This window comes from Carcharodon carcharias, chromosome 2, assembly GCF_017639515.1.
Source record: "Carcharodon carcharias isolate sCarCar2 chromosome 2, sCarCar2.pri, whole genome shotgun sequence".
In the NCBI taxonomy this organism is placed as follows: Eukaryota; Metazoa; Chordata; class Chondrichthyes; order Lamniformes; family Lamnidae; genus Carcharodon; species Carcharodon carcharias.
In genome coordinates this window covers 155,753,895-155,777,778 of record NC_054468.1, presented here as the reverse complement: position 1 = coordinate 155,777,778, position 23,884 = coordinate 155,753,895, and the positions used below count along the sequence as shown (strand labels likewise).

At 41.4% G+C, this 23,884-nt stretch overlaps 1 protein-coding gene across 4 annotated transcripts in view; it reads left to right on the top strand.

Annotated features, from left to right (window-relative positions):
• Nucleotides 1-11,253, top strand: part of snx9b (sorting nexin 9b) — a 215,888-nt gene extending 204,635 nt beyond the window's left edge. For all 4 annotated transcript variants that reach the window (XM_041174505.1, XM_041174491.1, XM_041174515.1 and 1 more), the window contains 3 exons: nucleotides 1,041-1,155; nucleotides 3,714-3,805; nucleotides 9,518-11,253. In XM_041174505.1, coding sequence (XP_041030439.1) covers nucleotides 1,041-1,155; nucleotides 3,714-3,805; nucleotides 9,518-9,568 — 258 coding nt within the window. In that variant the 3' untranslated portion in view covers nucleotides 9,569-11,253. The remainder of the gene's footprint in view (nucleotides 1-1,040; nucleotides 1,156-3,713; nucleotides 3,806-9,517) is intronic.
• Nucleotides 11,254-23,884: the final 12,631 nt, after the last annotated feature.

The following is a 23,884-nucleotide window of genomic DNA, read 5'->3' as shown; positions in this document are numbered from 1 at the left end:
CAGTACCAACACGAAGGAAATTAACACATGAAAGCTGTGTGGCTGGCAGATACAGAGAAGACAGACAAAGAAGCTACTGATGTAAAGAAGATAGATGAGCTGGAAGCAGAAGGCCATCAGCACACAGATGCAGAAACACAGAGGAAGCGTATAGAGACATACTGGGCATACTGGTTATTGTGAGGAGAAGAAGCAAATCTTTCTCGGGAAGAGGTTAGTGTTTTCTGTTTAGCAGAAAAGGAGACAGGAGCAAGGTGACCAAAATGGTCTAAAACCTGCAAGGCTGTGTGAATAGCTGAAGAGTTGAGTGTTTGCCCAGAAATGGCCAAACTGTGAACCAGGGTGTTATTGGTTGGTCAGTTGGAAAGAAACTCTGGAAAGCTACACTATCAAAACTGTCGTGACCTGAGGGAGAGAGAGTTCGTGAAAGTGTACTGATGATAATTCGCTAGCATTCGCATCACTCCCTGCAGTTACGTGGCACTATGTAGCTACACAGTTCCACAATATGCTGCTTTTTATTCACACAGGACAGGTCAGGAATCCTATCTGACAACAACTTTCACCTTGGAAATTGATGGGTCCACTATAGTTGAACGCATGACCAGAACAGCTTAACTGTTGTGCTCAATGTAGTAGTCTTAATTACAAGAAATTAAATATGTGAAACATCAAAATGAATTCTTGCATATCTTAGATTCTGCAACAATATTCACCTGCTGGTAGTGACAGCCTATGCTGGAAGTAATGTGTACCAGGTTTAACATTTCCTTCTGTCTAAATGGTTTCATTCAAAGTGTAACTGGTATTTAATGGAGAAGAAACTTAAAGACCTATAAGCATTGTGAATGTTAAGTAGATACCCTTGTTGGAAGCCTATATATAATTTTCTGCTAGGAAATATAATTACTTTTAATAATTTCTTTGAAAATGTGATTCTATTTTTGATGGACCTTTTTGTATAGAGATCCTATGAGCTTTTTAACAGTTTATATTGATTTTGTTCTGGATTTATGTGTAGTACTATTACTTTATAATAGGGAGCTATAGAGAAAGCAAAAGAAGGTGACAAGTTGGTTGCTTTAAATAAAGTAACACCACAGGAAAAGAACACCATGGTGAATCGTATCGGAACAATGTCCTACACATTCCAAGGTAGGTATAAAAACAAAATCTTGAAGAAAAGACTCTGTATTCTTTAAATTCATATATGCTTTCTTAAGATCTTTCTTTTCAATGGAGGAAATAAAACAGTTTGGAAGGACAGTTAACCCTGTGATGCTTTCATAGTGATATTGGTGGAAATTTAGAATCTGCCCATCTACTTGGCCACAGGCATTTTTAGACATTTGACCATGTTTCATTTCTGACCAAGTGCCCTCTAAAGATGCTACTGCATTTAGGTTATAAAGTCCCCTATAGCTGAGGAATGTTTCCTGTGGTTTCATGCTAGCACCCATTGGGCCAGAAGTTCAAAGAACCAGGAGGACACTGGTGGGCAAGTGAAGAAGGGAAACTGAGGTGCAGGTTGTGGGGGAAACTGAAGATGGTGGATTGATTCACAGAAGGGAAATCAAAGGAACTTTGATTCTTCCAGTGCTAATGGTAAATCACTGAAATTGTACTGAAATCTAATCACAATAATAGCAAAGTGATAACATAAAGATTTTCTTCATAACCAACACTAATAAAATGTACCACTACATTTAACTCTTAATAGTGGTAATATTCCGATATCCTACCTGTAACAAGTACTAACATTCACCCTGAAACTGTACCTTGAATGCATCTATGCTGCCCAAGGTAGGTCAGGCTCCACGTTTGGCCATTTTTAAATGGCCCTGACCTTTCTCCTTATACTCTGGTTCATGAGAAGGTGGCATCACTGAACTTAGAATCTCAGTCAGAGCTAATCTTTACTTGGTTTTCATAAGTCAAATCAAACCGAAAGATGTATTTGGGGCTCTTGATACAGAACGCATTGCCTTAAACTCAGCTCACAGCCAACCATTCTAAACCACTTCCTGATCTCTGATTCCATAAAGGAAATACTTAATCACATTATAGAAATTACATCACACAAGACTGCTATTCATCCCCCTGTACTGTTTTCTCTCCTGTAACCCTATCCACTCCACCCCAAGATGTTTTCATATTCCTCCTTTTCAAACTAATATCCTGTTCCCTTTGAAGTGAAATTTTAGTCTTTACCTTAATCATCACTGAAGGGAAATATTCCATGCTGTCATAGCCCTCCATCCAAAACTTTTCTCCTCCCTTACTCTTTGTTCCTTCGAGTGAGAATCTTTGTTTTCCGGTCACTAGTCTACTGTTCGCCACCAATGGAAATAATGTTTCACAATTTACGCACAATAATGTCCCCAGGTTTCACTCGCCCTTTCTGGCTACTCCACTCAGTGCTGCTGCCGCTCACCATCTTGCTACTGCTGTTCCTACCTCTGTGGAAAATGTTGGTCCCCATGCCTAACCCATTTCTTCCCCCTCCCTCGCGTGAGCACCGATCCCTGGAATCTAGACCCTTTCTCTCTGATCCCCAGTCTCTTATCTTTCCCCCAGTTTCTAACTCTCCCAATCAGCCATTTCCCATCCTCCGCTTGATAACCAACTCTCTCTTTCCCCCTCCCCTAATACTTTGTGCTCGTGAGTTCAGTTCTGGCTTTCTGCATTGGTGGTTGTGTGATATCACTGAGCCTGAGGTTTTAACTGTAGCCAGTGCTGTGACCAATGTGGTTGGGAGTGGGGGGAATAGTGGTAGGGGAGGGGAGTGGTGTTGCCACTGCACTGTGGGGGGAAATTTAAATTGTGGATCTCCCAGCTGGAAGTGACGTTCTGAGAGTGACCCTTCATTTGAGAAACACCTGGTTATTCTAGGATGGTTGGGAATCCAATTGTTTTGAATGGCCCTAAGAAATAGGCACAAATAAAAAAAAGTCTTGATTCATATTTAAAAACAACAGATTTATTTATTTAAGTTTTTTTTTATTCTGGTGTGAAACTTGATAATTTGCTTCACTTCATCTTATGTTGCCAACTTTCTATCTAGCATCAATAACCTAATTTAAGGGGATAAGTACTATGGGATGGAAGGGAAAGATTTTTAAAATCTCAAATATTCCCCCTCATAAATGATAATTTCAAGTAGGTAAGCATTCCCTGTCCTGGATGCTAAGCCCAAAACTTCAACAAAATTAAAAAGTACCTGGAACTCTCAGTTCCAGGAGTATCTGATATCTGATTTGCTATTATTGTTCTGATTATTTCACCAGCTCTTACGCCACAAGATACAGTCTGACATGGCAGCATAGGGAAGGGAAAGCAAATCTGACCAGGCCTGCTGTGCAGAAGCTACCTTCCTGCTGATTGCTGAGCATTGACAGGAAGCCAACATAGGAACAGGAGTAGGGCTGCTTTAGCCTGTTCCGCCATTCTGTTAGATTATGGGTAATTTGCACCTCAATTCCATTTACCCACTTTTGCTCCATATCCCTTCACAGCCTAGGTTGCCCTATCTTCCTGGAATGGGGCGAAATCTGAAAGAGGAAAAGGTGGGTATAAAGAAATTGATTATAGTGTAGATAATTGAGGATATTTTACTCCGTTATGCCCTAATTTGCTATCTTACATTTAAATTTCAGTGACTAAAGATAATTATATGAAGGTTATTAAATTCAGACCTTATAATTTCATTACAGCTGAAATGAATCACTTCCACAACAATCGAATTTATGATTACAATTCTGTAATGCAACTCTACCTACAGCAACAAGTTGAGTTTTATGAGACGGTAAGTTGTTTAACAGATCTGCTTTCCTTTTAAGATGCTGTTGGGACAAAAGGCATAAAATGTAAGGAAATACCTCGTTATGATTTAATTTGAGCTAACAGAGGTGTTTAAAATCATGAAGGATTTAGGTAGCATAAGAGAAACTGTTTCCAGAGACTGAAGGGTTCATAACCAGAGGGACAAATTGAAAACAAAAACAGAATTACCTGGAAAAACTCAGCAGGTCTGGCAGCATCGGCGGAGAAGAAGAGAGTTGACGTTTCGAGTCCTCATGACCCTTCAACAGAACTGATCTTTCTTTACAAGGAGAGGGAAATATAAGCTGGTTTAGGGTTGGGAGGGGGGTGGGAAGAGAAGTGGAGGGGGGGGTGTTAGGATAGGAGCAGATCATCAAAAGATGTCACAGACAAAAGAACAAAAGAACACAGAGGTGTTGAAGTTGGTGATATTATCTAAACGAATGTGCTAATTAAGAATGGATGGTAGGGCGCTCAATGTATAGCTCTAGTGGGGGTGGGGGAGCATAAAAGATTTAAAAATAATGGAAATAGGTGGGAAAAGAAACATCTATATAAATTATTGGAAAAGAAGAAAAAAAGGAAGGGGGAAGAAACAGAAAGGGGGTGGGGATGGAGGAGGGAGCTCAAGACCTAAAGTTGTTGAATTCAATATTCAGTCCGGAAGGCTGTAAAGTGCCTAGTCGGAAGATTAGGTGCTGTTCCTCCAGTTTGCATTGGGCTTCACTGGAACAATGCAGCAGGCCAAGGACAGACATGTGGGCAAGAGAGCAGGGTGGAGTGTTAAAATGGCAAGCTACAGGGAGGTTTGGGTCATTCTTGTGGACAGACCGCAGGTGTTCTGCAAAGCGGTCGCCCAGTTTACGTTTGGTCTCTCCAATGTAGATGGAGCAATGAATACAGTAGACTAAGTTGGGGGAAATGCAAGTGAAATGCTGCTTCACTTGAAAGGAGTGCTTGGGCCCTTGGACGGTGAGGAGAGAGAAAGTGAAGGGGCAGGTGTTACATTTTTTGCGTGGGCATAGGGAGGTGCCGTAGCTGGGGGTTGAGGAGTAGGGGGTGATGGAGGAGTGGACCAGGGTGTCCCGGAGGGAATGATCCCTACGGAATGCCACCAGGGGGGTGAAGGGAGGATGTGTTTGCTGGTGGCATCATGCTGAAGTTGGTGGAAATGGCGGAGGATGATCCTTTGAATGCGGAGACTGATAAGTGAGGACAAGGGGGACCCTATCATGTTTCTGGGAGGGAGGAGAAGGCGTGAGGGCGGATGCGCGGGAGATGGGCCGGACACGGTTGAGGGCCCTGTCAACGACCGTGGGTGGAAAACCTCGGTTAAGGAAGAAGGAGGACATGTCAGAGGAACTGTTTTTGAAGATAGCATCATCGGAATAGATGTGACAGAGGTGAAGGAACTGAGGGAATGGGATGGTGTCCTTACAGGAAGCAGGGTGTGAGGAGCTGTAGTCGAGGTAGCTGTGGGAGTCGGTAGGCTTGTAACGGATATTGGTGGACAGTCTATCACCAAAGATTGAGACAGAGAGGTCAAGGAAGGGAAGGGAAGTGTCAGAGATGGATCATGTGAAAATGATGGAAGGGTGGAGATTGGAAGCAAAATTAATAAATTTTTCCAAGTCCCGACGAGAGCATGAAGCAGCACTGAAGTAATCATCGATGTACCGGAGAAAGAGTTGTGGGTGGAGGACTGGAACAAGAAATGTTCCACATACCCCATAAAGAGATAGGCATAGCTGGGGCCCATGTGGGTACCCATAGCCACACCTTTTATTTGGAGGAAGTGAGAGGAGTTGAAGGAGAAATTGTTCAGTGTGAGAACAAGTTCAGCCAGATGGAGGAGAGTAGTGGTGAATGGGGATTGTTCGGGCCTCTGTTCGAGGAAGAAGCTAAGGGTCCTCAGACCATCCTGGTGGGGGATGGAGGTGTAGAGGGATTGGACGTCCATGGTGAAGAGGAGGCGGTTGGGGCCAGGGAACTGGAAATTGTTGATGTGACGTAAGGTGTCAGAGGAATCACGGATGTAGGTGGACAAGGGGAGAGAGAAGGGAGTCAAGATAATGAAAAATGAGTTCCGTGGGGCAGGAGCAAGCTGACACGATCGGTCTACTGGGACAGTTCTGTTTGCGGATTTTGGGTAGGAGGTAGAAGCGGGCCGTCCGAGTTTGGGTGACTATCAGGTTGGAAGCTGTGGGAGGAAGATCCCCAGAGGAGATGAGGTCAGTGACAGTCCTGGAAACAATGGCTTGATGTTCAGTGGTGGGGTCATGGTCCAGGGAGAGGTAGGAGGAAGTGTCTGCGAGTTGACGCTCAGCCTCCACGAGGTAGAGGTCAGTGCGCCAGACAACAACAGCACCACCCTTGTCAGCGGGTTCAATGACAATGTTAGGATTGGACCTGAGAGAACGGAGTGCAGTAAGTTCAGAGAGAGAGAGATTAGAATGGGTGAGAGAAGCAGAGAAATTGAGACGACTAATGTCGCGCCGACAGTTCTCAGTGAAAAGATCAAGATAAGGTAAGAATCCAGAGGGAGGGGTCCAGGTGGAGGGAGAATATTGGAGGTGGGTAAAAGGATCCATTGAACGGGGAGAGGACTCCTGCCCAAAGAAGTGAGCCTGGAGACGAAGACGGCAGAAGAAGAGTTCAGCATCGTGCCGAGCCCAATATTCATTGAGATGAGGGCGTAAGGCTATGAAACTAAGTCCTTTGCTAAGCACTGAACGTTCACCGTCGGAGAGGGGAAGGTCAGGGGGTATAGTGAATACATGGCTGGGGCTGGGATTGGAAGACGGGGTGGGGACGGAGGGACGGGCATGGTTGGAGGGTCCTAGATGGGTGTTGGTGTCAATGAGTTGCTGGAACTTGCACTCCTCAGCACTTGAGAGAAAGAAAAAAGTTTCTTGTTGAGGCGTCGGATGAGACAAAGAAATTTAAGGTGATTGACGTAAGAGTCAGAGGTGACATAAGGGAAAACCTTTTTTACACAATGAGTGGGTAGGATTTGGAATGCACTGCCTGTTGGGGTGATGGAAACAGATTCAATCGTAGTTTTCAAAAGAGAATTGGATAAAAATTTGAAGGCTTAAAAAAAAAACTGCAAAGATATATAAAGGCGTGGGGGCTGGGGGATGTTGTCCTAAACTTGTATCTGTCTGTCCTTTGCCGCAAATGATTTTGGTTCATTTCTGCAGTCTTTTAACTATAACTTGTTAACAGGTTTGTAAATTGACGGTCTTTTCTTGATTGTCGACATTATTAACCTATACAATGCAACATGTTTAGTGTTGTTCATTATTCTTGTGCATGCCTCTTTCTCACTACTGTAGGCCAGTTGTTTCTATCACTTCTGTTTCTGCTAGCTGTGCTTCCATGCACCAACTAGATCTGTTTCCTTTTTTTATTTTTACTGTGTATAACTTCTGCAATCCATTTTCCTCTCCTTTGGATTCCATTACAAAATATGGGAATGTCAGTGCTGGCCGGATCTTTTTCCAAAAGATCCCTTGTTACTTTTTTTTTCTCTAAATACAACCTAAAAACTGCAGGGAAATTGTTCTTTTACTAATTAGCTATAAAGTAAACAATGCTTAATTATTATAATTTATATATATATTTAAAATATCACTGTTCCTAATTTGTGTAGCCCATTGGTTCTGAGCTCATGCCCACAGAGCAAGAGCTGACTGACTCACTGGCATTTCTTGAAGAAATTCTGCCAGACATTGTGTGTTACTTTGCTTCTCACGTGTCTTGGCCCTCCACTTTCCTCATCATCTCTCTCACCTTGTGAGTAATAGGATTTATTTTCTTTACATCCTAATTAAGTCTGAAGAAGAGCTTTGTAATCTGAATGCCAAAGGAGAATGGTCAGCTATTTATTGCAGCTATGCAGACACTTGATTCCAAAATTAGTGCATGAGAAATGACATCTTTGCCAGATTGGTGAAGTATGACTATAACCCAACTAATTCAAGTCTTGGAGCACATACCGATTTAAGCTAAAATAGGATAAATTTTATAAATTAAAGAGGGACTAATTTCACCATTGGCTAAATTACTAAATGTACGACAGATTATGGAATTAAATCACACCAATTGAAAAATAAGATGATGGTAGCCTGAAAGGCTATAAGGTTGTTGCATGCATTTACCAAGGGTGCAAGAAACAATCAATGGTCCTATTATTAATATCTATCCAGTTACCTGTGGCACATGTGTAATGGTAGGATGTGATGCCCCTACAGTTGAATAACCTGGCATTTGCCACAGGGATTCATAAATGAAGAATAGTCACTGCTTGGACAAGGTAACAGAAAATGTCACCTACAAAGCCATACTGTAACATGATCTAATTCCTTCAGAAGAGAACAATTGTTTCCGTTTTTCAAACTTCTGAATAAAAGATCATAAAAAAGATCATTAAATATCATAAATAGCTCAACAGTTCACACAAGGATCAGTGCTAGCTGGTCACAATTTACATAAATGATTCGAACTCCAGAATTGGAAGTAGACTTTCAACTTTGAAGATGACACCAAATAGATAATACTCAGGAAGACTGGAACAAAATAAGAGACCATTAAAGAATTTGCAGTCTTTGTCTTTATTCATTATTAGCTAGTTCATTCTTGTTTCTTTAGAGGAATATAATTCTGGACTTGCTTGATCACTGTTTCAAATATTTTCACTATTGTTATATCTCTGTTTGCCAATATTATTTTACAGTTTACTTTCCCTGGTTCTGTTCTCATTCATTCCAATGTTGTGATCTCTATTGCTGAGCTGTTCCTTACCTTTACTGCACTATTCTGTTTTGATTCCTTTCCCATTACTAGATCCAGCATTTCTATGGGCTGGCATGATAAACGTCCTGTTTCCTTTCATTCCAAACCCCAAACCCCACCATTTAAATTGTTCTCACATTCATTTGTTCTGAAAATTGGTTGCTAATTGCACCTCCCCAGCCCCAACCCACACTGTTCTGCCTGCGCTCTTTCAGTTGGAGCAGAGAAGATTTAAGGGCTAATTTGATGTATGTTTTTCAAATTATGAAGAAATGAAACACAGTAGATGGAAGCAGTTCTTAAGAGGTTTAGAGTAAGGAGAATAGATACATGATTAAATGCAATGGACTTAGGACAGAGAGCAGGAGAAACCATTTTTTTTCACAGGATTGCAGTGCTGTGGAATGCAATTTTGAACAAAGTAGAGACCATACTAATAGATTAGATATGTATTTAAAGGAAAAGGAATTAAATAAAATTAAGAACATCACAGAACATCAGAATAGGACTAAGATCATGTGGATGATAAACACGACATGGATGACTTGGTTCAAATAACATATTTCCATGTTGTAATTTGTATGTAATGCAATGTAATAATCTCAGAAGGAATCTCTTCCTGTATCCTGCAAACATAGCACCCAGAGAAGTGGAATCGATAGATATTTGTATGTTAGACTGCGGCTGACTATAGAGTGCATAATCGTGAATAATGGGAAGAAGGAAAAAGCACACATACAAAGTAATATTTTAAAAAAAGAAAATCAAACTTTTCAATAAAATTGTTAGTGAAATATTTAATTGATAAGCCCACATTTTGTTGAAAGATCTTTTGAAGGAAGTGGGCACCTTGTTGAAATGTGTTTAAATTAAGAAAGATTTTGTTATTCCCCACTAGATTGCAGCAAAGCTGAAGCAAGCATTGACCCATTTTACAGTACAACAGTAAACCATGCCAGCACAATTAGCCTCAACTGATTACTTGGTGGAGGGATCCTGTGCTCTGAAAAGTGAAAGAAAAACCTAGCAAAGACACCTCAAAATCAGGTTTTGTTTGATATAATGTTAAACGTACAAAGCAGTTGTTTGGACCATATCGGTTATTTTTCTACTTCTGTGCAAATGGTGTGAAACTTTTAGTATTGTTCTTCTCTAACTCTGTGCAAGCATAAACTAAGTGAACTTTTTTTGTTACTTTACCTGTTTATTTCTATTTTTGTAAAAATTCTTTTCTGTTCTGTACTTTTGTGATACATGACTTTGTTATCTGAACAAAACACATTGTGGAAGACATTGACATGTGATTTCAGTTTGCTTTTCTATCTTTTATTTTGTGCAATTTGTAAAATTTTCTGTCCATGATGCATTCTATGAATGAAGTGGTCAGGAACGAGATTAATCTTAAAACCAAGTCGAGGAGATTTCTGAAACAGCCGTTTATTTGCAAGAATTCCCAAATGCCAATACTCCATTGACAGTCATTTAAGATGTCCAGCACAATAATGAAGACGTTTGGAGGGGAAACCTCATGTTGTGCATAAACTTCATTGTTTTGAATTATCATTTTTGTACTAAGATACCAAGAATGCACCAGACCTCGTGCAATGTGTCTTAAGCATTCCAGCATTGAGCTTTCCTGTTTATTCTTGACCAAATTTTAAACCATTATACAAGACTTCATTTGTCCCCTTTTTAGTGCCAGCTTTAGTAAAATCGTGTCAAAGGGGTGACATTCTGAAAAGCTTCTGAGAAATCGTTGGTTTGAAATTTGTATTTTGTTTTGAAGTACATGAGATTTTTTTTGCAATATCACCATTTTTTTGACTGCTTTATTATTATTACTTAGGTTATCAAGCTACCAGAGGAAATTGCTATTTGGAGAGTTAAATGTTAATAACGTTGTAGGCAGAATGATTGCTGTTCTCAAATGGTTACCAGTTCTTTCCAGAGTCTAGCCCCTGAACTTCAGGGACTTTGAGCTCTATTCATTTGCCAAAAATATGAAAGCCATTCTGAATAGAAGTATTTTTTTTTGTTGCCTATAGCCTTGCTTATATTTAAATTTAATATACAAAGATACTCTGTAATTATACAGATACATTTATGAATCTAGGAGGATTATAAGAGCATGTTTGCACCAAAGATAAGTATTTAATTTTGTATTTACATTATTTTTGGATTGTGAACTAATAAATGTTCCATGCTTATACATTTTTGAAATTTGACTTCATGCTATACAAGCAGTAAGCTTGAGAAAGATAAATTTAAATTCAATGGAAAATGTAATGGGGGAAGAGAGAACACATCGGCATTGGAATAGATGAAGAAACTTCTCTACATAAAGTAATTAAACTGGAATATTTTAGAAATATAAATGTTTTCACTAACTGTATTTGCCTCCAGTGCTCGGGTTAAGATATATGAAAATTGCACTAAAATGGAAATCTTAAATTGTTGAGATTTATATGAACTCCAATTCTTCCTGATTCGTTATGAAATATATTTTCTAGAGTGCTAACTGTACACAATGTATATAAAAATATAATGTAAATTATCACAAATGTATTTTTTGTTAAATGCCATGTAAGGAAGTTTTGTTGAAATTAAATATCAGATTTATCTTCTCGACCCTTCCATTATAGTACAGAACTCCTTATGTGGCCCTGTAAAATCCAATTCAGAGGAGAGGAAATCGCCATCAAATTTTGCTTTTAGATAATGAAATAGCTTGGCAAAGAGAGAATTTTGTGCAACTGAGGGTGTGAAGACAGGCCAAATGGAATGAGATTAGACATAACCACTTCAACACTGAGCACAAGAAAAAGGAAATAAAGTGTTCTTAAAGTTATCTAAGCAATCCAAGTAACTTCATATTAACTCTTTTTGCATCAGTTGGCATTAGTATTTTATTATTCTCAGTGTGGCTTAAGTTGACAAGAAAATGTATGAAATGGGTTATGAAATCATTCCTGCAAAAGCAAAGTTTTGGTAACTATAAAGCATCTTCTACATTAGTGACTGACGTATCTTTTTATTTCGTCGTCAAGTCAATGTGTCCTCTTTCTCTTTTTTGTTTTCTTTTCAACCGTTTGTTTTTCTAATAATTTTGTTAAGTATTCTAGTATTTATTTGTTGTTCCTCGAGTTTTTAATGTCTTGTTTCACAATGTCATTCACTGACGAGCATCAGTTCAGCAAATGATCCGGTTTTGCTGTGACTTGAACTACAAGACACAAGCGTGAAAATAAATAGTGAAGTCAGCATGTGCCTTGTTTTAATAATGTTATTCATGGTCCCTATCCCTCCCTGTCCATAATGTGACATAATACTAAATCAACCTGACCAGGAAGTTTCCAGGTTCAGTCTGGGTTGTGCCAAGGTCACAGAATGAGGGCCACTATTTGCTCCAACTTGCTTTAGCTAGTGAGGATAAAGCTCAGCCAAAGCTGTCATTCTGAATGTTGACCAGTAGCCTATGCAACACCATTGAGAGGATGACAAGGGAAGGTAAGACATGATCTCAGAGGCCAAATGAGTAATCGTGGACTACTGTTACAGAATACCTTTGGCAGATGTCTGGAATAACTTGCCAACCTGCTATTTTGACAAGAAATGTGTGTAGTATTGAAAAATGCACAAAGGTGAATAATAACTATCTGCCCAAAGCAATGCATACCAAAATATGTTTGCCTGTTTAAAAGAGTGACAAATTTCATTGGGCTTTTTGGCAAACAATTAAAATATTACAGTAGATCATAAGAAATAGGAGCACCCATTTGGTGCCTCCAGCCTGCTCTACCATTCAATAAGATTGTGGCTGACCTGATTGTTGCTTCATCTGTCCCTCATGACCATTTATTCCCTTATCAATCAAAAAGCTGTCTAACTTAGCCTTGAATATGACCCAGCCTCCACTGCTGTCCGTGGAAGAGAATTCCAAAGACCAACAACCCTCTGAGAGAAGAAATCCTTCTTCGTCTCTTTCTTAAATGGGGGACTCCTTATTTTTAAACTCTGCCTACTAATTCTAGATTTCCCCACCAGAGTAAACATCCTCTCAGCAGCTATATGCGGTGGGTAAAATACTGGCAGGGCAGGATGAAACCCTTAAGTGGCCATTAATTTGCCACTTAAGGGCCTCAATAGGGCCAAGGCAGATGGGCTGCCTGACATGTTTCTTGTAAAATTTCCGATAGGCCAGGGGTGGGTGGAAGGTGACCAGAATTTTACAAGACCTGCTGGCAGGGGAGTGTAAAATCCAGTCCCATGTCTCTGTAATGGCTGTCATTTCATACTCGTTTATTTTTATTTGTTCACAGCATATACATTGTTATCCCTATGTAACCTTGCTTTATTTATTTCAGTTAAATTAAAATTAGGGGCTTTTTAAATTGCTTTGGCACCCACTCTTTGAGTCTGCTCTGCTCCTTGTTTTGCGTTATCTGCTTTATCTGCTTTATTTTATTTTCTTAGCTTTCCTAATTATTGATATATCAGACTTTAAGCTGATATATAAGTTACAAGTGGAGTTTTAACCCAGATGCAAACCAGTAAGAATCAAAATCAGAAATGTACTGCAGACATGGTGGTCCAGATGTTCTGTTGATTGTGTTGCTAATTTTGGCACAATTTGGCCGAAATCGACGTAACCAACATCAAAGATCATAGATGTTTAATTTAATTTAGCACTGTTTGAACTCAAATAGCCAGGAGGTGAACGATGGACCCTATTCTTTATATATTTACATGCTTTTATTTACAGAGACACATTGCATATCATGCACCTTAAAGCAAAGACCCCTCTTTTTCAGTTTGCTCCTATGTATATGAACATGTGTGAGCCCATTTAATACCCACCATCTGAATATGATTAATTCAATGCAATATATATCAACACAATTAACAGATTATTTTCTTTAAAAAAAAACTCCATATCGACAGCCAAATGTTCAAAATAAAATTAAGGACTTCCATACTCCGTACTGAACATTACTTTGTGAGACGACCCTGCTCCAGGGCTCCAATAATTTTTTGTACATGCACTTTTTCTTGAAAAACAATCTAACAGTTGTTGGCTTGAATCTTCCTTTTAATTTTAGGGATTGCCTTTCTCTCCAATATTTGTTTCAGGGCAGCAAGGCCAATTCTTAACTTTTTCTAACTAATTTTTTGTGGAGTGACCATTATTTATGTGATATTCAATGCGCATACTATCTTCAGTACTCCCATTGTACAGAATCTCAAGATATTTTTGCAAATAGAATTCAATGTCCAATGCCCTCTCAAGAACCAGTATTTCAGCAGCTAGACTACTTTTAACAATCCTTTTTTTAAGCTTCCCAGGCTAAAGTACAAATTTCCCATTTTTCTCCATCAAAATGCTATGAAACCAGCTACACTAGAGTCCTCATCAGGAAGATTAACGTGAAGTATCACTAAAGCTTGGTGTTCTTTGGATCACTTGAGGATGGGAACTTTATCTATTAATATTTATTATTTTTTTGCCCTTAAAACATTCTCTACTTTGGAGTGCTTCATCAAAATAGTTAATGTTTTTTCTTCTCCTTGTGCTAACTTAGTAGATGAGCATCAAGGCACCAACCATGCATAGGGGATTGGTTAACATAAAGCACACAGGTTCATTTAAAAGCAGTATTACACAGTTGGAGAGCATATATACATGAATGAGTCGGTAGCTTCCTCAGAACAAACAGACTAAGACTGAATCACTTGATACTTTGCATCATTTCCCCTCTAGTGATGTATACAGAGAACATAACTGCACCCACTTTAAGGTGTACCACAAAATTCCCTTTTTTCCAAATAAATAACCATAACTATTTACAATACATGGAAATTCTTATTTACGCATAAGAGTTACAAGAAGCTCATCAGCTTAAGTCCCTCAAGTGTAATGGCAGTCTGCTTATATACTCTATCTTAGTAACTGTAATGTTAGCTTGAAGTTGTATTTTCTCAATAGCCTGTGGGAGCATCATGCTTGGATGCTGCTTTGGATTTTGTCCTGGATGCAGTGGAATTACGTGGTGGCTGAGGATTTGATACTTCCCTGATTTGTCCTCTTCTATCTCACAGTTGCACCATTGGGTGTGATGACCTCATATGACCTTGGCTCCAGACAGATCCTTGTCACTTTGTTTGGTTGCCGTGTACATTGCATGGGATGCTGAATGTAAACCTGTTGTCCTATCTTTACATTTGGCAACTTTGCCTGCATTCCTGTCATGCATGTCTTTCATCTTCCCCTGTTTTTTCATAAGTTCTTCTCTGGCTTCTGAAAGGGTAGGTTGATGAAAACTAGATAGATTCACTGTCACAGGTCTGACAAACAAGAGTTCTGCTAGTGATGAAATTGTTGCACATGGAGGTGTTGCTCTAAGGTGTAGCCTTGCAATGTGTAGGTCTTGTTTGGTCTGTCTACCTTTTATAATTAAAGATTTCACTGTACGAATCATTCTTTTGGCCATGCCATTAGATCTGTGTAGTGCAGAGAAGTAGTAGTGTGTGAAATGGGGAATAGACAACGCATGTCCCTGAATGGCTTACCAATAAATTGAGGATTATCATCTTACATTATCTCTCTAGGTGCCCCAAATAAACTGAAAATAGCACTTAGAGTGTGTGCTCCAGTTGTGCTTGAGGTATTGTGCAATTGACGGATAATAGAGTACTTAGAAAAATAATCAGTGACAATAAAGAAATTATTCATGTGGACGTGGAAGAGGTAGGAAACAATCTTGGCCCAAGGATGAGTAGGAACTTTGTGTGGTAAAAGCAATTCATTGTGCTGATTTGGCATATTTTCTGACATGCCTTGCACTACTTAACTGTGATTTCAATTTGTGCCTGGCAATACGGTCTCTCTCTCACAGGCTTCGTCTAGAGGTGTGTCTTCTGGTGATCTGCCTTTTGATACCTGGTTGATTCACGGGTGGTTACCACTGTGAGATCTCAACATGCCAGTAGACCTGCAACCACTAGACTTTTGGTTTGTACTACATAGTACATCTCTGACACCCAGGGTGACTGGTTGTATTTATGATCTGGCACGATGGATCCTACGAGTAGAATCATAAAGCCATTATACACTGATAGTTTCGTGGTAGTGGATTTCTCCATGGCCTTCCACATTTGTGGATATATTACTTGCAGAGTTCTCTGAGGCAGTATGTTGGCACTTGTTGCTCTATCTACTTTTGCCAATAGTGAATGTTTACCAAATTTATGAGGAAGGATGATCAAAATTGTGGCAAATATTTCTGAGGGTGTAATGGCATCTGTGTTCTGCTATATGGATGGTGTGGAATACATGTTTGTAGCTTTGCCCCTCTAATAAAACTGCCTAATTTACAGGTTTGTATGGAGTTTTCAGTGGGAAGAAGGAGGAGGGAGGCTGTCAAATCATGGCCATCTTGAACCTAACTGGCCCAAAAATCCTCTACTTGTACTGTTGTTAAATTCATTTATGGGATGTGGGAGTCACTGGCTAGGACAGCATTTATTGCCCATCCCTAATTGCCCTTGAGAAGCTGGTGATTAGCTGCGTTCTTGAACTGCTGCAGTTCATGTGGTATAGGGACACCCACAGTGCTGTTAGGGAGAGAGTTTCAAGATTTTGACCCAGTGACAGTGAAGGAATGGCGATATATTTCCAAGTCAGGAAGGTGAGTGGCTTGATGGTGTTCCCATGTGTCTGCTGCCCTTAACTTTCTAGATGGTAGTGGTTGTGGATTTGGAAAGTACTGCTTAAGGAGCTTAAGAGAGTTTCTGCAGTGCATCTTGTAGATGGTACACACTGCTGTCACAGTACGTCAGTAGTGGAGGAGTGAATGTTTGTGGAACGGGTGCCAATCACGAGGGCTGCTTTGTCCTGGATAGTGTCGAGCTTCTTGAGTGTTAAAAACAAAAAAACTGCAGATGCTGGAAATCCAAAACAAAAACAGAATTACCTGGAAAAACTCAGCAGGTCTGGCAGCATCGGCGGAGAAGAAAAGAGTTGATGTTTCGAGTCCTCATGACCATTCAATAGAACTGATTGAATATTAGGAAAGGGTTGATATATAAGCTGGTTTAAGGTGGGGGGAGAGAAGTGGGGGATGGTATGGTTGTAGGGACAAGCAAGCAGTGATAGGAATAGATAAACAAAAGATGTCACAGACAAAGGAACAAAGAAGTGTTGAAGTTGGTGATATCTAAACAAATGTGCTAATTAAGAATGGATGGCAGGGCACTCAAGGTACAGCTCTAGTGGGGGTGGGTTGGAAAGACTAGCAGGGCATACAAGATTTAAAAATAATGGAAATAGGTGGGAAAAGAAAAATCTATATAAATTATTCGAAAAAACAAAAGGAAGGGGGAAGAAATGGAAAGGGGCGGGGGATGGAGGAGGGAGTTCAAGATCTAAAGTTGTTGAATTCAATATTCAGTCCAGAAGGCTGTAAAGTGCCTAGTGGGAAGATGAGGTGCTGTTCCTCCAGTTTGCGTTGGGCTTCACTGGAACAATGCAGCAAGCCAAGGACAGACATGTGGGCAAGAGAGCAGGGTGGAGTGTTAAAATGGCAAGCGACAGGGAGGTTTGGGTCTTTCTTGCGGACAGACCGCAGGTGTTCTGCAAAGCCGACGCCCAGTTTACGTTTGGTCTCTCCAATGTAGAGGAGACCGCATTGGGAGCAACGAATGCAGTAGACTAAGTTAGGGGAAATGCAAGTGAAATGCTGCTTCACTTGAAAGGAGGGGTTGAGGAATAGGGGGTGATGGAGGAGTAGACCAGGGTGTCCCGGAGGGAACGATCCCTACGGAATGCTGCCGGGGGGGGTGAAGGGAAGATGTGTTTGGTGGTGTCATCATGTTGGAGTTGGCGGAAATGGCGGAGGATGATCCTTTGAAAGCGGAGGCTGGTGGGGTGATAAGTGAGGACAAGGGGGACCCTATCATGTTTCTGGGAGGGAGGAGAAGGCATGAGGGCAGATGCGCGGGAGATGGGCTGGACACGGTTGAGGGCCCTGTCAACGACCGTGGGTGGAAAACCTCGGTTAAGGAAGAAGGAGGACATGTCAGAGGAACTGTTTTTGAAGGTAGCATCATCAGAACAGTTGCGACGGAGGTGAAGGAACTGACAGAATGGGATGGAGTCCTTACAGGAAGCGGGGTGTGAGGAGCTGTAGTCAAGGAAGCTGTGGGAGTCGGTAGGCTTGTAATGGATATTGGTGGACAGTCTGTCACCAGAAATTGAGACAGAGAGGTCAAGGAATGGAAGGGAAGTGTCAGAGATGGACCATGTAAAAATGATGGAGGGGTGGAGATTGGAATCAAAATTGATACATTTTTCCAAGTCCTGACGAGAGCATGAAGCAGCACTGAAGTAATCATCGATGTACCAGAGAAAGTGTTCTGGGAGGGGGCCAGGGTAGGACTGGAACAAGGAATGTTCCACATACCCCATAAAGAGACAGGCAGAGCTGGGGCCCATGCGGGTACCCTTAGCCACACCTTTTATTTGGAGGAAGTGAGAGGAGTTAAAGGAGAAATTGTTCAGTGTGAGAACAAGTTCAGCCAGACGGAGGAGAGTAGTGGTGGATGGGAATTGTTCGGGCCTCTGTTCGAGGAAGAAGCTGAGGGCCCTCAGACCATCCTGGTGGGGTATGGAGTAGAGGAATTGGACGTCCATGGTGAAGAGGAAGCGATTGGGGCCAGGGAATTGGAAATTGTTGATGTGACGTAAGGTGTCAGAGGAATCATGAATGTAGGTGGGAAGGGACTAGAGAAGGGGAGAGAGAAGGGAGTCAAGATAACGAGAAATGAGTTCCGTGGGGCAGGAACAGGCTGACACGATCGGTCTACTGGGACAGTTCTGTTTGTGGATTTTGGGTAGGAGATAGAAGCGGGCCGTCCGAGGTTGGGCGACTATCAGGTTGGAAGCTGTGGGAGGAAGATCTGCAGAGGAGATGAGATCAGTGACAGTCCTGGAAGCAATGGCTTGATGTTCAGTGGTGGGGTCATGGTCCAGGGAGAGGTAGGAGGAAATGTCTGTGAGTTGACGCTCAGCCTCCGCGAGGTAGAGGTCAGTGCGCCAGACAACAGCACCACCCTTGTCAGCGGGTTTGATGACAATGTTGGGGTTGGACCTGAGAGAATGGAGTGCAGTAAGTTCAGAGAGAGACAGATTAGAATGGGTGAGAGGAGCAGAGAAATTGAGATGACTGATGCCACGCCAACAGTTCTCAGTGAAAAGATTAAGAGAAGGTAAGAATCCAGAGGGAGGGGTTCAGGTGGAAGGAGAATATTGGAGGTGGGTAAAAGGATCCGTTGAACGGGGAGAGGACTCCTGCCCAAAGAAGTGAGCATGGAGATAAAGACGGCGAAAGAAGAGTTCAGCATCATGCCGAGCCAATATTCATTGAGATGAGGGCGTAAGGGTATGAAACTAAGTCCTTTGCTGAGCACTGAACGTTTAGCTTCGGAGAGGGGAAGGTCAGGGGGTATAGTGAATACACGGCCAGGGCTGGGATTGGAAGATGGGTTGGCGACGGAGGGACAGGCAGAATTGGGGGGTCCTAGATGGGTGTTGGTGTCGATGAGTTGTTGGAGCTCCATTACACTCCTGATTTGTGCCTTGTAGATGATGGACAGGCTTTAGTAAGTCGGGAGTGAATTGCTTGCCACAAGATTTCTAGCCTCTGACCTTCTCTTGTAGCCACTTTGTTTATCTGGCTAGTCCAGTTCAGCTTCTGGTCAGTGAATGTTGATTGTGGGGATTCAGCGATGGTAGTGCCATTGAATGTCAAGGCGTGATGGTTAGATTCTCCCTTGTTGGAGATGGTCATTGCCTGCCACTTGTGTGGCATGAATGCATTAGGGGGAATACAGTAAGAATTTGAAAGGGAATTACTTAGAAACCCAGCCAGTCAGTGCCATCAAGTACACTAACAGTTAGGGGTTACCAGATGAGCTTTGCACACCCTTAGAGCCTGCAATCACCAGGAAGACCCTGGGAACTAGACTGGAGACGGAGGATGGAAACAATATAGATCAAGTGTCCTGGGAACCAGACTGGAGACAAAGGTTGAAAATAATATAGATTAAGTGTGCTCTTCAACAGATAAGGAAAGACAAAATTGTTCCAGCTTAGATTGAGGGAGAAAGTTCTGCCTGGATGAAGGGGGATGCGTGTATCTATATGTTGACAAGATTGGAATCTGAACAATGTTCTTGAACGTGACCAGTAATGTATAAATATGCTGAATACATGTAATTTAGCAGAGTGCTACCTCAAGCTGCTTGAGGTGGATCTCTCCTTGCAATTGCTCGAATAAATGATCGTAACCTGTACCTGAGCCTCCTGTGGTTTGTTCATCAAAGTACCACAACAAATATTACTTGCCACTTGTCAGCCCAACCCTGGATATTGTCCGGATCTTGCAGCATTTGGACATGGACTGCTTCAGTATCTGAGGAGTCACAAATGGTGCTGAACGTTGTGCAATCATCAGCAAACGTCCCCACTTCTGGCCTTATGATGGAAGGAAGGTCATTGATGAAGCAGCTGAAAGTGGTTGAGCCTAGGACACCACCCTGAGGAACTCCTGCAAAGATGTCCTGTTATTTGAAATAGTTCTGCGACTGCTTACCAGCGATTTCAATCCACTCACCAGCTGCTTAAAAAATCTTCCCTCTGCCTGGTTTTCATGAAATTTTTAAAAGTATAAACCTGAATGCATGCATGCCCAATTCATTATTTTTTTGAAAAAAACTTTTGCCTGATTTGAACAGTTGGCTAAGGGAGTCCTGGCACCAGTAACTGGTTCTGAAATCACTCGTTTGAGTAATGACTTAAGTTTCTGTTATGCTGCAATTTGTATCTTGAGTATTGCTGAAAAGGGAGAAGTGTTGCTGAAGCTTTTTGTCTTGCATGTATCAGGACACATTCAAGAATGCTAAATTTCAAACGATCACTACAATTTATACTACATGAGAAAAGGGTGCTGACTGGTTGGCTAGTTGACTCTGGATGAAGCGTTGCCATGGCGATAGCAACATGATTTTGTAAAAGGCAAATAGTGTTTAACCAATTTATTGGAGGTCCATGAAGAAGTCAAGTGCTGAGGATAAAGGGGAACCAGTGGATGTACTTAATTTAGATTTCCAGAAGGCATTTGATAAAGTGTCACAGCAAAGCTTATTGCAGAAAATAAAAGTTTATGGTATAGGGGCTAATGTATTGGCATCGATAGAAGATTGGCTAGCTAACAGGAGGCAGAGGTTGGCATAAATGGGTCTTTTTCAGGTTGTCAGGATGTGACGAGTGGTGTGCCACAGGGATCAGTGCTGGGGCCTCAACTTTTTACAATTACTTGGATGAAGGGACCGAAGGAATGGTTACTAAATTTGCTGATGACACAGATAGGTGGGAAAGTAAATTGCGAAGAGGATGTAATGAGGCTGCAAATTGACATAGATAGCTTAAATGAGTGGTCAAAGATCTGGCAAATTAAATTATATAATATGGGCAAATGTGAAATCATTCATTTTGGCAGGAAGAATAAAAAAGCTTATATAACAAGTGGAACATGGGAACAGGAGTAGACCATTCGGCCCCTCAAGCCTGCCCTGCCATTCAGTAAGATCATGGCTGATCTACCCCAGGCCTCAACTCCTTTTTTGTGCCAGCTCCTCAAAGCCCTCAACTTGATATTTCAAAAATCTATCTACCTCCACTTTAAATACTTAGTGATCTAGCCTCCACAACTCTCTGGGGTAGAGAATTCCAGACATTCACTACCCTCTGAGAGAAGAAATTCCTTTGCATCTCAGTTTTAAATGAGAGTCCCTTTATTCTGTGACAATTTCCCCTAATTCGAGATTCCCCCATTAGAGGAAACATCTCAACATCTACCCTGTCAAGCCCCCTCAGAATCTTGTACATTTCAATAAGATCACCCCTCATTCTTCTAAACTCTAATGAATAAAGGCCTAACCTGTTTAGCCGTTCTTGGTAAGTCAACTCCTTCTTCCAAGAATCAGCCTAGTGCATCTCTCTTGAACTGCCTCCAATGCCAATGTATCCTTTCTTAAATACGGGGACCAAAATTGTACACAGCACCCCAGGTGCGGCCTCACCAACATCCTATACAGTTGTAACAAGACTTCCCTATTATTAATCTTCAACCCCCTAGCAATACAGGCCAAAATTCCATTTGCCTTCTTAATTACTTGCTGCATCTGCATGCTAATGTTTTGTGTTTCATGCACAACAGCACCCAGATCCCTTTGTGCTGCACTTTTTTGAAGTCTCCATTTAAATAACAGTCTGCCTTTTGATTCTTCCTACCAAAGTGCATGATCTCACTTTCCTACATTACACTCCATAGTTTCTGTCCACTCACTCAACCTATATATCCTCTTGCAGACTTCATATGAACTCATCGTAACATACCGTCCCACCAATTTAGTATCATTAGCAAATTTGGAAACGTTACACTCTGCCCCCTTCTCCAAGTCATTAATATAGACAGTAAATAATTGAGGCCCTAGGACTGAACCTTGTGGTATTCTGCTAGTTACATCTTTCCAAACTGAAAAAGACCCATTACTCCTGACTCTGTCTTCTGTGAGTTAACCAATCCTCAATCCATGCTAATACATTACCCCCAATATTGTGAGCTCCTATCTTCTGCAATAACCTTTTATGTGGCATCTCATTGAATGCCTTCTGGAAATCCAAATACACTACATCTACCAGTTCCCCTTCATCAACTCTGCTTGTTATATAGAAACATGGAAAATAGGAGCAGGAGTAGCCCCTTTGTCCCTTTGAGCCTGCTCCACCATTCATTGTGATCATGGCTGATCATCCAACTCAATAGCCTGCTGCCGCTTTCCCCCCATATCCTTTGATCCCTTTCGCCCCAAGAGCTATTTCTAACTCCTCCTTGAAAACACACCATTTTTTGGCCTCAAAAACTTTCTGTGGTCGTGAATTCCACAGGCTCATCATTCTGGGTGAAGAAATTTCTCCCCATCTCAGTCCTAAATGGCTTATCCCATATCCTCAGGCTGTGACCCCTGGTTCTGGACTCCCCCACCATCGGGAACATCCTTCCTGCGTCTACCCTGTCTAGTCCTGTTAGAATTTTATAGGTTTCTATGAGATCCTTCCTCATTCTTCTGAACTTCAGTGAATATAATCCTAACCAACACAATCTCCTCATATGTCAGTCCCACCATCCCAGGAATCAGTCTGGTAAACCTTTGCTGCACTCCCTCTATGGCAAGAACATCCTTCATCAGATAAAGAGAACAAAACTGCACACAATATTCCAGGTGTGGTCTCACCAAGGCCCTGTATAATTGCAGCAAGACATCCCTGCTACTAAACTTGAAACCTCTCACTATAAAGGTCAACATAGCATTTGCCTTCTTTACCGCCTGCTGCACCTGCAGGCTTACCTTCAACGACTGGTGTACGAAGACACCCAGGTCTCGTTGCACATTCCGTTCTCTCAATTTATAGCCATTCAGTTAATAATCTGCCTTCCTGTTTTTGCTACCAAAGTGGATAACCTCACATTTATCCACATTATACTGCATCTGCCATGCATTTGCCCACTCACTCAGCTTGTCCAAATCACACTGAAGCATCTCTGCATCCTCCTCACAGCTCACCCTCCCACCCAGCTTTGTGTCATCTGCAAATTTGGAGATATTACACTTAGTTCCCTCATCTAAATCATTAATATATATTGTGAATAGCTGGGATCCCAGCACTGATCCCACAAGTCACTGCCTGCCATTCGGAAAAAGACCCGTTTATTCCTACTCTTTGTTTCCTGTCTGCCAACCAGTTTTCTATCCATCTCAATACACTACCCCCAATACCATGCGCTTTAATTTTACATGCTAATCTCTTGTGTAGGACTCTGATGAAAGTCTTCTGCAAGTTCAAATAAACCCATCCACTGACTCCCCCTCATCAACTCTACTAGTGACATCCTCAAAAAATTCCAGTAGATTTGTCAAGCATAATTTCCCTTTCGTAAACTCATGCTGATTCTATCCAATTCTGCCACTGTTTTCCAAGTGCTCAGCTATTAAATCTTTTATAATGGACTCTAGAATTTTCCCCACTACCAAAGTCAGGCTGACTGGTCTGGTTTTCTCTCTACCTCCCTTTTTTAAATAGTGGGGTTACATTAGCTACCCTCCAATCTGTAGGAACTGTTCCAGAGTCTATAGAATCTCGGAAGAT